The sequence below is a fragment of the Nerophis lumbriciformis genome, linkage group LG05 (assembly GCF_033978685.3).
Source record: "Nerophis lumbriciformis linkage group LG05, RoL_Nlum_v2.1, whole genome shotgun sequence".
Classification (NCBI taxonomy): domain Eukaryota; kingdom Metazoa; phylum Chordata; class Actinopteri; order Syngnathiformes; family Syngnathidae; genus Nerophis; species Nerophis lumbriciformis.
The window spans coordinates 55052125-55069363 of record NC_084552.2 but is presented as its reverse complement, the minus strand read 5'-3'; the positions used below and the strand labels follow the sequence as shown (position 1 = coordinate 55069363).

At 41.9% G+C, this 17239-nt stretch overlaps 1 protein-coding gene across 2 annotated transcripts in view; it reads right to left on the bottom strand.

Annotated features, from left to right (window-relative positions):
* ptpro (protein tyrosine phosphatase receptor type O) overlaps positions 1-17239 on the bottom strand; it is a 48858-nt gene that overhangs the window by 9598 nt on the left and 22021 nt on the right. The window contains exons 4-18 of one of the 2 annotated variants that reach the window (XM_061959731.1): positions 17075-17227; positions 16528-17001; positions 16303-16461; positions 16036-16232; positions 15850-15970; positions 15590-15783; positions 15404-15515; positions 15177-15340; positions 12280-12400; positions 11921-12054; positions 11714-11852; positions 11508-11628; positions 5778-5846; positions 4118-4201; positions 1966-2001 (exon numbers count right to left, since the gene is read on the bottom strand). In XM_061959731.1, coding sequence (XP_061815715.1) covers positions 1966-2001; positions 4118-4201; positions 5778-5846; positions 11508-11628; positions 11714-11852; positions 11921-12054; positions 12280-12400; positions 15177-15340; positions 15404-15515; positions 15590-15783; positions 15850-15970; positions 16036-16232; positions 16303-16461; positions 16528-17001; positions 17075-17227 — 2278 coding nt within the window. The remainder of the gene's footprint in view (positions 1-1965; positions 2002-4117; positions 4202-5777; positions 5847-11507; positions 11629-11713; positions 11853-11920; positions 12055-12279; positions 12401-15176; positions 15341-15403; positions 15516-15589; positions 15784-15849; positions 15971-16035; positions 16233-16302; positions 16462-16527; positions 17002-17074; positions 17228-17239) is intronic. The other variant, XM_061959732.1, reaches the window with a different exon arrangement.

The following is a 17239-nucleotide window of genomic DNA, read 5'->3' as shown; positions in this document are numbered from 1 at the left end:
TGGATGCTCATCATTTATGATTATTATTATGGTTATAATCAGGGTGTCGCAATTCACGTCCTATACGACACAAATATTGCAGCCTTTACTGTACTATTGGCTGATAATGATATTGATCCAATTTGATATCAGCACAAATAATACCTACTTTTGATCTGTTTATTAGTGCGGATTGTTTGAAAATGCTTGATCAAGTGATAAGTGGTGATTACGTGGGCTCTGCATGCTGAATATAATTTATAAAGCGAAGTCTGGGATGGACTGCATACTATTTAATATTATACCTTGTTGTCTTACACTTGAGGCTGTGCACATACAAATTAATTTAAGTTTCTCCTAGGTGTGTTGCTGTAGTCAGGATGTCGTTTTTGCCATTAAAGTGACAGTTTTAGTCCTGTACTTTGAGTCCTACAAAGGGTTTTTACTAGTCCATGTTCGCTCTTACAATAACAATGTCGCTACAGCTTGGTTATTATACAGTGTATGAAACGTACATGAAGTATTGTTGGTGGTTTTTGAATGCATTTTTAAAGTGATTTAGAGGTAGAATTAATTGCTCCCATTAGCGGCATTGCTAGCCACTTAGAACAAGACAATTTCTATATGTTAGAAACTAAAAAAACAAACTTTTGTCTTCTTGTCTCTCATGATTGTGAATAGGCAAAATTCCAAAAAAAATGCAGTTCCCCTTTAAGTGTTCCCTTAATTTTTACAGCAGTTTATTATTGTGTCACACATTTCAAAACATGTTATTGTTGAAATAAAAATAAATACTTAAATATCTCCTTGACTTCTGATTTCAAAACAAGTTATTCATCAAATTGTACAGTGTAAAAATGACAATAGACTTTACGGGAAACATTCTGGCAACAAAGCTGCCTTTTCTTTTTTACCGCAAAACAACTTTTTCCATTTATACACTATAAAAACAACATGCATTAAATGTACCATAAAAAACAGTGTTACTGTTTTTCCATTTTATTTAGAGTAATAAGTTGTAAAAAAAAAACACGGCAGATTTTACGGTAAAGTTCATAAACTATATATGTTTTTATATTTAAAGACTATTACATATTGTACATGTATTTATATATACAGTACAGACCAAAAGTTTGGACACACCTCATTCAATGCGTTTTCTTTATTTTCATGACTATTCTGACTACTTTGCTCTGATTACTGCTTTGCACACTCTTGGCATTCTCTCGATGAGCGTCAAGCACATCTGTGAAGTGAAAACCATTTCATGTTTCTACCTCTTAAAGCTCATCGAGAGAATGCCAAGAGTGTGCGAAACAGTAAGCAGAGCAAAGGGTGGCTACTTTGAAGAAAGTAGAATATAAAACATGTTTCAGTTATTTCACCTTTTTTTGTTAAGTACATAACTCCACATGTGTTCATTCATAGTTTTGATGCCTTCAGTGACAATCTACAATGTAATAGTCATGAAAATAAAGAAAATGCATTGAATGAGAAGGTGTGTCCAAACTTTTGGCCTGTACTGTATATGCATTTATATTCATATACAGTATATATACACACTGCTATAAGCGGCCGTCTGAGGGCAACTTTGACTGCGATGTGGCCCTCAATGAAAACGAGTTTGACACCCCTGATATAGACTGATTCAAGATTAATAATATATTTAACTGTTAACTGCTTAGGGTGCTATTAAGATAAAGTAGAGGGCCACAAAATATGAGCCTGGGTCGCGAGTTGGAGACCCCTGTTTTAGATGTAGGTCGATATAATCCCATACCTTTTTTTTGTTGCTGATATCAAACCGAATCGGGACACCCCAAGTTACTAATATTACAAGTCAGGAGCACCAGTGTGAAAGAACACATGTCCCACCAGTAGATTGTAAAGAACATCATGTTGCTTCCTAGTCTTTGCATCTGATGCATTGTCATTCTCAACATCGCCACAGAAGCTTTGAGACAAACACCCCATGAGTTGTGTTACCTTGTTAGCTTCCGTTTCTTTAAAGCAGTCTTGCCCCTACAATACAAATACAACCGGTCAAAATCGTCAACTCCAGCCACGCTGACTAAACTTGTCTGGGCTCGACCGATGTTCAACCCTTGGATGGACGTGTTACAGTTACAAATACATCAAGTGAAAAAAAACCACTTCATTAATGCCGTAATGTCCACAAAGAACCATCGGTCGAACCCAACGATGACCATGCACACTTTACTGAACTCTCCCTTGAATTCAAAGTCAAACATGTCAATCATGTTGGAGCAGCTTCATGCGTTTGAACAGCTGACTGCATGTCACATGCACCAAAGCAACACTTCTAAGAAGGTGAACATCTACGAGGACAAAGACAGGCAGCATGCAGCAAGCGTAGTTAGCACCGTGCTTCGTCCACCTGGATATCAAGCACGACTATCTTGCAAGCTTTGAAAGGTTTTAGGAAAAGTCTGGTGATTTTCCCGTCTTTGCTTTTAGTAAATATAAAACCCAAAACCAGTGAAGTCGGCACCTTGTGTAAATCGTAAATATAAACAGAATACAATAATTTGCAAATCCTTTTCAACTTATAAGCAATTGAATAGACTGCAAAGACAAGATATTTAATGGTCGAACAGAGAAACATAATTTTTATTTGCAAATAATCATTACCTTAGAATTTAATGCAGCAACACATTGCAAAAAAGTTGGCACAGGGGCATTTTTACCACTGTGTTGCATGGCTTTTCCTTTTAACAACACTCAGTAAACATTTGGGAACTGAGGAGACCAATTTTTTAAGCTTTTCAGGTGGAATTATTTTCCATTCTTGCTTGATGTACAGCTTAAGTTGCTCAACAGCCCGGGGTCTCTGTTGTCGTATTTTATGCTTCATAATGCGCCACACATTTTCAATGGGAGTCAGGTCTGGACTACAGGCAGGCCAGTCTAGTACCCGCACTCTTTTACTATGAAGCCACGCTGTTGTAACACGTGCAGAATGTGGCTCGCCATTGTCTTGCTGAAATAAGCATGGATGGCAACATTGGATGGATCTCTTCCTCTTTGGTCCGGAGGACACGAAGTCCACCATTTCCAAAGACAATTTGAAATGTAGACTCGTCAGACCACAGAACACTTTTCCACTTTGCATCAGTCTATCTTAGATGAGCTCGGGCCCAGCGAAGCGGGCGGCGTTTCTGGATGTTGTTGATAAATGGCTTTCACTTTGCACAGTAGAGTTTTAACTTGCACTTACAGATGTAGCGACAAACTGTACTTCCTGACAGTGGTTTTCTAAAGTTTTCCTGAGCCCATGTTGATATCCTTTACACACAGATGTAGGTCACGGGCATTCAATGTTACGTGCAGTGATTTCTACAGATTCTCTGAACCTTTTGATGATATTAAAGACCGTAGATGGTGAAATCCCTAAATTCCTTGCAATAACTCGTTGAGAAATGTTGTTCTTAAACTGTGACAATTTGCTCACGCATTTGTTCACAAAGTGATGACCGTCGCCCCATCCTTGTTTGTGAATGACTGAGCATTTCATGGAAGCTGCTTTTATACTCAATCATGGCACCCACCTGTTCCCAATTAGCCTGTTCACCTGTGGGATGTTCCAAATAAGGGTTTGGTGAGCATTCCTCAACTTTCTCAGTCTTTTTTGCTACTTGTTCCAGCTTTTTTTTAACATGTTGCAGGCATAAACCTTCAAATGAGCTAATATTTGCAAAAAATAACAGTTTCTCAGTTCGAACGTTTAGTATCTTGTCTTTGCAGTCTATTCAATTGACTATACTGTAGGTTGAAAAGGATTTGCAAATCATTGTATTGTTTTTATTTACGGTTTAGTCAACGTGCCAACTTCACTTGTTTTGGGTTTTGTAGTATTGCCAGTGAAAAGTAAGTTAGTATGATAGTACAATTGTACATATATTGTAAAGTGATTGATAGCTACTATGTCTAGTAATAAATAATGATTTTTCTGATGTTGTTTTCAAGCTAAAGGCTGCTCTGATAGACTGAGCCTCATCATGCAATAGAAAGTGACCTGATGAACTATCGCACTCTTTCACCAGACTTTTCCTTGAGTGGTGGCTCCAGAGGGTCAACTCTGCTGGGACGGACCCCTGACGTGCAGGCGCTTACTTACCAGGGATTAATATAAAAAGCCAAAAGATAGTCAGTCCAAAGGCAGGATGGCAGTAGTGTAAGGAAGGCAAAGAGGCTTCTTCGCCTGGGGGGTGGGAGGTTTCAAATAGAACAGAAAAATAATAAAAACACAAAGAGACGCCAACTTAGTGCTCCATTAGTAAAGAGGCACATTAGTGCTGAACACAGTTCATGAGTCATGCAGTCTGTTTGTCCCTGCTGGACGCCAATGGACCCTCTTGTCTTCTTGACAACCTCACGCCTGAGTCTGTGACATCACCGTGCCCTACCGGCCCACAATGAGACACTCAGCCCCCACCCCATGGTCTATAAACCTTCTGATGGCCGATCTAATCCGCATACTGATTGAAGGACAAATGTCTCAAGATGTCGGCGCTCTCTCAGCATCACTATCGTGTAAACCTGAGCATTTGTCATTTGGTAGCGTGTACATGTTGTAGGCCTGGGACCATTATACATTTTCTGGATGATACATTGTCCCACAACTTATTGCTGATAAACAATATTATTGCCAACATTTTCTTGAGACGAACTTAAGCACTAATGTATACATAATATATAGTAATAATAACACAAATAGTATTACCTTCAACGCAAAAACTTTTGATTTCTCATTAGTATATTTTACCATTTCAACTGGAAGGTCGAGAACTTTTAATCATCCTAAAAAAGTAAACAATACAAATAAAATGGACTCTCAATCAGTTTTTCAAAGCAGTTTTTCCCCAGTTGGAAAAACTGGGTAGGTGGTTTGTTTTGTTGCCATCACTTTCCAATAAATTGGGCATACTTTCTCGACCATCCGTGTTGATTAGCACGGCTTGCTTACTCATTTAAAGCTGAAATATTCCCCCCGTACTTTTTGGTATGCGATAATTTTTTCCTCTTCTAGTTTGTGTTACTTCACAGTGCTCATCTGCGGCTAGCGAGTAGCGGCCAGCAAGTAGCTAGGCAAAGAAGCTGCATGACTGACAAGATAATTCACTCTGTTAATTTATATCCGCTATTGAATAAACACGCTCAGGGGCTGAGAGCGATGCACAGAGTGAACCCTCTTGTTTGAAAGCTAGGGACGGAAGATAACAAACACACAAATAGGGCAATTTCTTTGACAACGGCAATGTTATCGAATAAATGATCATTTGTCGTTAATTTATTGTATGGCCCAGGCCTATACGTACACATAACTAATGAGATAAGTCAAAATGTTTAACTCTGATAATCAAATATTTGTGATGAGGCATGAACAAAGTGGAGGTTGTCCACAGCCACAAACACCAAGGTAGTGATGAAGACAGACTGTCTGACCGTCTTTCAGCTCTCATTAATCACTCTTTCTGTTTGTTCTGCAGAATTTAACACATCATATGCCAAAAACAACATTTTGGTCATTTAATCTGTAATTTGCGCTAATCCTGAGTTTGGGCAGCTCATCATCGGATGCTTGGAGATGAACCTAAATGTGTTCGCAAAGCGGCGAGTTCCCGTGGTTAATCTGCCTCTTTCGCTAAGCCGCCCCTGACTGGGGCCCCCTCGGCTGTTTGAGGCCACTTTGACATCCACACTGAAGATGAGATTAAAAACATGCTTTGCTTCCAGCACCAGCCCTCCATTAACAAACACCAAGAGGAAAGGCTTACCAGTTGTAAGGGAGCTTCCCGTCTCTTTCAAACGAGGCGAAATTCACAAAGGCCTCCGCACCGCACTCTCTGGAACACAAGGTGGCGCACACATGCATAACACGTTAAATTGACATCAGGATATTGTGAAGGACATTTACTGACAACAAAGTGGTACCTCGGCTTTTGTACACAGCACTTTTCCTATAATTCAGTTTACTATTACAGTTTTCCAGAATTTTGGCTTTGGTATATCGTCCTGATTATGGTACGGTTAGACATAGCACATACCAAACTAGTCTGTTTGCCTTCAGATTATTCGGCGGAATGGAATGTCCTAACAAAAAGTACATGTATGTATGTATCGACTCAATCTCTACTCTTTTTATTTAATACAACAGACAAAAGATCTACCATGGGACCAATGAAAGTTGCGCGTACCAGCACTTTGATAAAGAAAGTGAATTCATGCCATATTAAACAAACTTTAATGATCCACAAGGAAAATTGTTCCTGATAAGTGCTAAAAAAAAAAGCAAGAAAAGTTGAGAATAATACCAAAAATAAAGTAAAATGAAGGAATTCAAAGGAGCTACTGTGATATGCCGCCACTCTTTCAGGCGCATCAAAGCTAGAGCGAATATCCGATCCGATCTGATCCATTCGTGAAATCGGCCCATACCAATCATAAATTAATACATTTGTATTTAGTTAGTTACTGACAAATGAAAGATCTTAACATCATTTTTAAACTAGTTCCTTGTTCTCTTTTATTCCATACAAATGTTTGAGCAAAAAAGCTAATAGTACACAATAAGTAGACAAAAATGACCATCTACTACTTTTTTATGAATTTGGTGTTGCCCTTAAAGTCCTCATGTCACCAGGAAATCATTCCCAGAATTTGTAAACGTTAACAAAAACGACAGAAAAATAAATTTGTGAAAATAGATATATTGATATCGATCATATACTGATACTACCCTTGGTATCGACACTACCGATTTATGGATCTATCCACCCTCCACTTATGTCGACACCTGGCCTCGACACCGGAACAGAGCACCCTTTTACTGTATATCCTCTCTCTAGACTGTTATTCGTATACTTACTAATTTCATGTTAATATCTGTTTACTTTCTGCTGAAATGTGCTTCCATCTAGACTTAAACTTTACTGAGAACCTATTTATATTCTATTTTCAAGCTAGCTTAGCAATTAGCATGCTTTCTTGTCTGCTCCTCCTTGTTCTTGTGTAACATGTTTAGCCTCATCCTCCAGTGATAATGATACATGTAAGAAATTAGGTTTATTTTCCGCAATGGAGGTGATGATTATTAATTTAGGGAAGCGGCATCACACTGTGTATGGACATAAACAGTTGCTAACCGCCTCTGTCAGCGGGGAACCAAAAATAAATGAAGTATCAGCCAGCAGTGATCGTTATTGAAAGGCAATTGTGTACTTTTTTACAGAACCTGGACAATACTGCTTGGTGGACAATCCCTCTGAAAAACACTATTAAATTAAAAAATAACTATAAAATAACTCATAGCAAGACACAAAGGTGCCTCCCTCTGTCTTTTTCTCATCGCCAACAAGAGTCTTCAATAAGGTTAAAGTCCATTTATTAATTTCATTCATCATTTAAATGTATTCAGGGTTTCCCCCTGCTTGCCAATATACTTGTGGCGGTAAGGGCGTGCCAAGGGGTGTGGTCAATATGATGTCATCGTATAACTTGCATACTGGGTAATGATGAATTTCTTTTCTTTTTAAAGGCTAAAGAAATGCTGTACATACATTTTTAAAAACAAATCTGTTTTAGTACTTAGTATTGGCATATATTTTTCTTGTATTATATTGTTTTGCTCTATTTTTCAAATGTTGCTGCTTATTTCACAATGTAACACTGACCGTATACCAGTGGGGGCTGCTCGTCTTTCAAGTAGGAGAAGCTCATTTTCAGCTCTAAACATGAATGCAGTCTCCAATAAGTGATAAAAGATATAAAGATGCTAGATTTTTACAAAGAAAATGTCACATCCAGGATTATAAAATCCTCCATATCAACACAAAACATCGGAATGAAAACTGAAAAATGCTCTGGCAGTGGTTTATATATCAAGATGGTTATTTTGCTCATTTTGCTGTCAATCAAACGGGATTAGGCCTAAAACGGATCATCCAATCGTCATGCGTAAACCCGGCGTTCAGGCCAGCAGAGGCCGAGCCCACTTCTCATTCACTTGCACAGACGCTCTGCGTTCGTGAGCGGGACAAAGTCGAGCATTTATCCAATGACTGTCACATTCTATGCTCCAAATGAATGAGAAGAAAGTTGTGTCAGCTGTGGCGAAAGTAGATGATTCTGAACAAAAGTTACAAGCAATGTAGCGCATATTTAGTCAATAAAATTGGAAACCCAAAAGTAAATATTTGACCACTTTTTTCATATTTGAAGGGAAGCCGAGCTTATCTTGCAGTCTTACAGCAATCACCACTGGCATGTAACAGGCAATATTTACACATTCCACATTTTGTTGATCGCTGTATATCTTGGATGTATTAAAGTATGTCCACATCACAGACATGCTGCCAAGGCTCCAGTCCTTATACCATCCTGTTTTGGCAGTGCTGCAGTGATCAAAGCCAAATTTTTGGTGCATCACTAGTCAGTAGAGCAGACCTGAGCAAAATACGGCCCGGGGGCCACATGCGGCCCATTAAGATTTTCAATCAGGCCCGCCGGACATTCTACATAATTTTTTAGACCTTTAACATCAAAACTGTAGCTGCCATTATGATGTGCAGTGCTGTTTTTAAATGACCGTTAGTGTTGAACTATAGAAAGTATTTCAATGTTTTTTTTTACAAGTTATTACGGTAATCTACGTCAGTGTTTTTCAACCTTTTTTGAGCCAAGGCACATTTTTTGCATTGAAAAAATCCGGAGGCACACCACCAGCAGAAATCATTAAAAAACTAAACTCAGTTGACAGTAAAAAGTTGTCGCAATTGTCGGATATGAATTCAAACCATAACCTAGCATGCATCACTATAGCTCTTGTCTCAAAGTCGGTGTACTGTCACCACCTGTCACATCCCGCCGTGAATTATTTTGAGTTTTTCGGTGTTTTCCTGTGTGTGGTGTTTTAGTTCTTGTCTTGCGCTCCTATTTTGGTGTTGATTGTCATGTCATGTACGGATGTACTTTGTGGACGCCATCTGCTCCACACGCTGTAAGTCTTTGCTGTCGTCCAGCATTCTGTTTTTGTTTACTTTGTAGCCAGTTCAGTTTTAGTTTCGTTCTGCATAGCCTTCCCTAAGCTTCAATGCCTTTTCTTAGAGGCACTCACCTTTTGTTTATTTTTGGTTTAAGCATTAGACACCTTTTCGGGTTTCCGACATCTACAAAGCAATTAGCTACCGGCTGCCACCTACTGATATGGAAGAGTATTACACGGTTACTCCGCCAAGCTCTAGACAGCTCTCAACAACAACACATCATTTGCAGACTATGATTACTGGTTTGCAAAACATATTTTTAACCCAAATAGGTGAAATTAGAGAATCTCCCACGGCACACCAGACTGAATCTCACGGCACACTAGCGGCACAGTGGTTGAAAAACACTGATCTACGTCACAGCAGCTCAGACGAGGAACAAAGCAGAGTGGGCGGAGTTTGTTTTCAGAGCAGCCAGCCCGAAACGCATGTGCCAGGCTCAGATGCGGAAGCAAATTTTTACAACAAATTTCTGCATAAAAGTGATATATCGTATTGTAGGTGTTTATTACCCTTTGCATTCATATTTTACTGTTTGTTACATTTGTGTTGTGTTTTGCTTGATTGTAAAAGATGTCTATCAAGGAGCTGGTCTGAGAAGTAAAAGAGGAGCGATGTTCGTATGTTGTTAATATTCAGTGTTTTATTGTTCATAGTTAATATTTTAAATCCCACTTTCTTTATTTTAATGTATATTTTGGGTGTCTCATTCAGTAAAAAACAAAACTTCCATTCTGTTTTTTTGAGTTGGTCTGTCATAACTTTTTTTTAGAATTCTATCGGACATTGTGACTTTGCTATTAGTGTTCCTGAAAAAAAGGGACCCAAACACACATACTGTACAGCAGATTTTTACAGCTACATGTATACGTATAATTTATACACACATACACATTGGCCCCTCAGACACATTCCTTCTCTCAATGTGGCCCCCCGAGTCAAAATATTTGCCCAGCTCTGCACTAGAGTGTAAATAATAGGCTATAGAAATACTTTCATACAATGTATTACTTTAATTTCTTTTCACCGTCATTTGTAAAGTGTGGCTGCTTTTATTTTGCCGTGGCTCTGCGCCACGATCAATTCCATGTAGGGCAAACCCTAGTATTTCACGCTGTCCTGTGCATCTAAAACTTATCGTTCTCTATAAAATGTGTTTTGAGTACATATTGTTGGGTGTTTGGAACAGATCAATTAGATGTACATTATTGTTTACGATTTGAATTTCGTCTGATCTTTTGGAACAGATAACTAACAAGAACCGAGGTAGCACTGTATTGTGATGACATTTCTGTAGATTAACTACGATCAAAGTATTGGACAGGATGTCGGAAATGTGTAAATATAAATAAAGTTGTACTTTATATCAGAAAAAAATGGGCATACGAAACGGTACAAAACGACCCTTTTATCTTGTTATCATCTGTCGTTCATTCTTTCACCCGTAGGCTCTTAATGCTCAATCTCAACAACCACAATGCACCCGGTCTTTTTTAACATCCGGTTTGCCACAATAATTGTGGAACAAGCAGTATTTTAGTTAACCCTTTGTTAGGGTATGAAGTAGAGAACAACTCAATTCAGTGTCATCCATCCATCCATTTTCTACCGCTTATTCCCTTTGGGGTCGCGGGGGGCGCTGGAGCCTATCTCAGCTACAATCGGGCGGAAGGCGGGCTACACCCTGGACAAGTCGCCACCTCATCGCAGGGCCAACACAGATAGACAGACAACATTCACACTCACATCCACACACTAGGGCCAATTTAGTGTAGCCAATCAACCTATCCCCAGGTGCATGTCTTTGGTGTTTCTCAAATAATCAATATCAAATACATGTATAAATCAAATCAATTCCCTCTTTTTAACTGTAAATAATAATAGATTAATTTATCAGCAATTTACCATGAATTGATTAACGTGGACCCCGACTTAAACAAGTTAAAAAAAACTTTTTCGGGTGTTACCATTTAGTGGTCAACTGTACGGAATATGTACTGTACTGTGCAATCTACTAATAAAAGTCTCAATCAATCAAAAGCAATTAAATCAAGTATGCAAATTATGAATAATCATCAAACATGAACTACACGGCGTGGCGAAGTTGGTAGAATCGGAGGGTTGCTGGTTACTGGGGTTCAATCCCCACCTTCTACCATCCTAGTCACGTCCGTTGTGTCCTTGGGCAAGACACTTCACCCTTGCATGGCAGCTCCCGCCATCAGTGTGTGAATGGGTGAATGTGGAAATACTGTCAAAGCACTTTGAGTACCTTGAAGGTAGAAAAGCGCTATACAAGTATAACCCATTTAGAATTTATATAACCCAGAAGTTACAACAATTTCAGCATAATTGTGAATAACGCTGACTCAGCGTTAGCTTTCACTTCCCACTATTACAGTCACTTCTGTCTTGTAGATCTGCCAGTAGAAATGTTCTCAGTGGTCAAAAGTGCTTCAGTACCTGCTCATCTGCAGGTGCTTCTTGCGTAGAACCAGAAGGAAGAGAACCAGCAGGCTGATGAGCAGGATGGTGAGTACAGCGAGGGCCGAGATGGCGGCGACACTGGGGTTCATCTCTTTAGCTGCGCACGCACACACACATGCACAGTGACATGCCACCATGAAGATCCGAGATTACAAACACGATGGAGCCACAGCACAACCTACCTGTGGTTGTGATGATGATGTGGACGGGTTTGCTGGGGGTGCTGTAGCTGAAGCTGGTGATGCCGCAGTTGTAGCTGGACGAAGGCATCAGACCAGAAACTGTCACCACATGAGAGCTGGACACCTGGGGGTCCCCAGCCTGTAGAAGCGTGACAATAAGTTTGAAAAGGTTTTTCTTCGAGCAGCTTGATGACTCCCAGAGCTCACCTTCACTTGTTTGCCAGCTTTGTCGGCTCTGCAGACAACCTGGTAGTGATCCGCCACGCCGTCCTCGCTCCACAGCAGAGTCACCGACGAGTGCGTGGCGTTGATCGCGTACAAAGACCTGGGAGGCGCTGGCTCTGTGGCAAACACGCCAGCGGAACTCACAATCACAAATATGCTCAAATCAGGAAGTGGAAAATAATTCAGTTTCATGTTCAGTTTCTGGGAGAAAATTACAGCAAAAAGGAAGTTTGAAAAAAAAGAAAAGTTTTTATGCATCAGAGTGGGACATCGCTTTTCTTTTCCAGTTGATAATTAAGGATGAACGTCACTTTATTATGTTTGTGTGTGTGTGTGCTCACCCAGTTTGATGATGTTGGGAAAGGAAGTGTTCCTGCTGCGCTCCGTGCACGCCGTCACCGTCAGGTTGTAGATGTCTCCTGGCGGCAGGGGGAGGCTAGCCCGCATCGCGTTACGAGTCACCTGATGTGACACAAACATGTTTTCTTTTGTTTTCAATGTTGTCTTCTTTAACACCAAGACATAAAGCACACTTGTGCATAACTGGCAATGGGACAGAAGTGTGGGAATTTGTACAGTGTACAGTGATCAGCTGATGTTGATTAATGCTTTTCAATGTCAACCACAAATGCCGCTTCCCACTGGCTGATACTTTATTACATTTTTGTCCCCTGGCTGAAAAGCGCTAGCAGCTACCTGTGTACTGTATGTCCACACAGTGTGGAGCCACTACCCTAAGTTACTGGTCACAACATCTATTGGGGAAAATAAACTACTTTTCTTAAAGGGGAACATTATCACCAGACCTATGTAAGCGTCAATATATACCTTGATGTTGCAGAAAAAAGACCATATATTTTTTTAACCGATTTCCGAACTCTAAATGGGTGAATTTTGGCAAATTAAACGCCTTTCTAATATTCGCTCTCGGAGCGATGACGTCACAACGTGACGTCACATCGGGAAGCAATCCGCCATTTTCTCAAACACCAAGTCAAATAAGCTCTGTTATTTTCCGTTTTTTCAACTGTTTTCCGTACCTTGGAGACATCATGCCTCGTCGGTGTGTTGTCGGAGGGTGTAGCAACACGAACAGGGATGGATTCAAGTTGTACCAGTGGCCCAAAGATGCGAAAGTGGCAAGAAATTGGACGTTTGTTCCGCACACTTTACCGACGAAAGCTATGCTACGACAGAGATGGCAAGAATGTGTGGATATCCTGCGACACTCAAAGCAGATGCATTTCCAACGATAAAGTCAAAGAAATCTGCCGCCAGACCCCCATTGAATCTGCCGCAGTGTGAGAGCAATTCAGGGACAAAGGACCTCGGTAGCACGGCACGCAATGGCGGCAGTTTGTTCCCGCAGACAAGCGAGCTAAACCCCCTGGATGTTTTGGCTCACACCGTCCCTTATGCCACCGAAGATGATCAAGAGAAGAATATCGACCCTAGCTTCCCTGGCCTGCTGACATCAACTCCAAAACTGGACAGATCAGCTTTCAGTAAAAGAGCGCGGATGAGGGTATGTCTACAGAATATATTAATTGATGAAAATTGGGCTGTCTGCACTCTCAAAGTGCATGTTGTTGCCAAATGTATTTCATATGCTGTAAACCTAGTTCATAGTTAGTTTCCTTTAATGCCAAACAAACACATACCAATCGTTGGTTAGAAGGCGATCGCCGAATTCGTCCTCGCTTTCTCCCGTGTCGCTGGCTGTCGTGTCGTTTCCGTCGGTTTCGCTTGCATACGGTTCAAACCGATATGGCTCAATAGCTTCAGTTTCTTCTTCAATTTCGTTTTCGCTACCTGCCTCCACACTACAACCATCCGTTTCAATACATGCGTAATCTGTTGAATCGCTTAAGCCGCTGAAATCCGAGTCTGAATCCGAGCTAATGTCGCTATAGCTTGCTGTTCTATGCGCCATGTTTGTTTGAGTTGGCATCACTGTGTGACGTCACAGGAAAATGGACGGGTGTATATAACGATGGTTAAAATCAGAAACTTTGAAGCTTTTTTTTAGGGATACTGCGTGATGGGTAAAATTTTGAAAAAAAACTTCGAAAAATAAAATAAGCCACTGGGAACTGATTTTTAATGGTTTTAACCCTTCTGAAATTGTGATAATGTTCCCCTTTAATATCTTAACTATTATAATCACTGGAGGACAAGGCTAAACATTTTACACACCGAGTAAGTGATAGGCAGGAGCAGGCATGCTAATCGCTGCGCTAGCTTTAAAAGGGAAACTGCACATTTCTGGGAATTTTGCCTATCATTTACATTCCTTATTTAAGAGAACACGTATGTTTTTCTTTTTTTTAATGCATTCTAAATATTAAATAAATGGAATCAAAAGTCCGCTTGCAATGGAGCCTATGTGAGACGCTCTATTCCGCCTATAAAGACATAAAAAACATCCAAACACCTCTATTAAGGTTTTCTATACATGATGTAAGTATATATGTAATGTCGTAACGGGCCCATTTATAATATTTATTATTTACGTATTTTTCACATTTTAAGCATACAAGCGCATTTATTTTACAAACTCGTCACATTTTTTTTTAACAACATCACTGATTACTACTCACTGCAGACTTCATGAGAGCCAACAAGCATAATGAAACATCACTTACTGTATAATGTCTGCTGTCATTAGGAATGCCGACTGATAGAATCTTGTTATATTCCCGTTTCGATGAAGACTGACTCATAATCCAAGCGTCTTTTCGTGTTGTTCTCGCCATTTCCGGAATACGTTCTCATCCTTCTACTATATGTTACTGCATATGTCAGCAGCTAAATTAGGAGCCTTTAAAGCCAGTAATGCAATTTTTTGTGGTCCCCTTTATTTTGAAAAGTACCGAAAAGTATCGAAATACATTTTGGTACCGGTACCATAAAATTGGTATCGGCACAACACTACTTTTTTAGTAAAATGTAATAAATAACAATAAACTATTGGATTGTTGTTAAACTGTCAATAGCACTTACCATAAATAAATGGAAAAAATTACAGTTAATATATGTGATTGGTATCAGCTCATCTCACTCACTCTCACTCAAAACCCTGATCGGAACATCCCTAATTTGAAGAATGTACCACAGCTAGTAAAAAACATTATTATTGACTAGGACAGTCCAATGAATTTACGACCTTAGCAACCAAGTGACGCCATAGCAACAAAGCTAATAATAACATGAATTAGCACGTTGTCTCAGGACTCACGTCAACAGAGTAGCTCCTCTCAGGTCCTTTCTTGCCGACCGCCACCACCTGCCAGTGTGTGATTCGGGAGTGCGACAGGTCGATGAAGAGTTCGCCGTAGGTCCAGCGAACGTACAAGACGCCGTGCGAGTAATCCACCGTGGAAATGTGCGGCGCTTCTGGAGCTGTTGGACAGACGTGAAACCTTTGTTGTTTGGGTTCGGGACAGACGCAGGCGTTGGGAGTACCTGTCACGAAGCTGATAGTGGAGCCGTCGCAGCAGCTGAGGGGCGGGTCTCCCCATGTCACCATGGCAACACGGAAGTTGTAAAACCAAGCTGGCAGCAGATCCGTCACCCTCTGTGTGAAGGAACACTTCATGATGATGCCATCAAACTGGACGCAAACTGGACGAGTCGGGTTTTGTTTAGTACCACTGAGGCGATCACTGAGGCGGTGGCGGCGATCTCGTAGTAGGTGGTCCACTCTGAGGTCAGAGTGACGGGGTTGAAGAAGAAAGTCTGGAGGACGTACTTCCTGAACGCCACATGATACGGACGCTGCCAGCTTAAGATGACCGCCGTGGGGCTCAGTGGGTAAACGGCGAGCTCTCGAATGCCGGTGGGCTCTGATGTCGACAGAAACACTTATCGATCGCCATATCTAGACATGAAGCAGCGTGAGATCTAATCACCTATATCGATGATGACGGGCTCCGAAGGAGGACTGACGAGGGGGCCGTTGGTGTGGTAGACCACCACTCTGTACTGAGCCCCCGGCGTCAGGTTGGTGATGATCTCACTGGTGGAGTTTTCCTGTCAAGGCGGCACGCTAAGCCTGACTTGTCACGTTAAACAGGAAGTGCGGCGTTCACCGTTACCTCGCTGCAGTAGGTGGTCTCCATTCTCTGGCTGATGCTGGGCTTGAGGCATGTTGTGGACACCACAGACACCACGCTGCCGTTGTGGCTCTCTGAGGACGGAGCCCAGGACACGGCGGCGGTGCTGGAGTCCAGTAAGCGGACGTTAACGGCCCGCGGGCGCTGGCGCAGGTCCTCCAGAAGTTCACCATCAGGGTCTGGAAGACAAATATCCAGCATCAACTCAAACACCTCCAAGGTTGAGACAAAATGGCCATGGTGACGTACTGAGGTAGAAGGTAAAGGCGGCGTCGGTGCTCTCTCTGGCCTCGCAGTCTCCTGACGTGCTAAGCGAGGTGACTCTGACTCGATACGTTCCCGACTCCGTTAGCTCGGTGAAGAAGTCGTGTGTGCTTCCGTCCACGGTGGCCGTTTGCGTAGCGTTACCTAAGGGGTGTGACTAAGGTGACGGACATGTTTGGAAACGGGCGGCCTGTGTGAGTGTTGCCCTACCGTCTCTGTGGACGTAGACGTTAAAGCCGTCGTAGCTGGTGGGCGCGCGGGGGGGTAGCCAGCGCACTTCAAGCAAGATGGGGGGCAGTTTAGTGGGCAGGACTAAAGACTCTGCAGGGAGACCCATAGCTGATCCTGCATCGTTGGAGTCCTCGTACTCGTGCACTTCAGCGTTGACAAATTCATCCTCCCTGTCAGCAGGGGGCTCTGTCGAGTCCAGCCAGTAGTTCTGAGCGTCTGCGGCCTCACTTGTGCTCGGGTCCGCGGTGTGGGTGCTGGTCAAGTTGTATGAAGGCTGCTCAGTGGAGGCAACCGGCTGCTTCTCCTCGCCCTCGTCCTCTTCCATCAGTGAGACGTCCCGGGACTCTCGGGCAGCTCGCTGGCTTTCCTGCTGTCCGTCAGCTGCCTCGCCCGGCGCCCCCCGCTGGCTCAGGTCGACAATCTTCCACGATATGTTGAGGGGAGGATACGGCACTGGAGAGAAGAAGAGGAAGTTGACTTGCAAACTTTGACGTCTTCCATGCTGCGTTATAGGAGGTCGTCGTACCCGTCCTGTGGTGCAGAGGCGTGTGTGTGACGTCACTCTGGGTCCTCAGAACGCTCTGATAGGCGCTGGCCTCCGAGATTAGCTGGAAGGTGATGTTGCGGTAACACACGCCCGGCAACCAGTGCTTGAAGACGGTCTTCCCATTGTAGAAATCTGAGTGTGGCG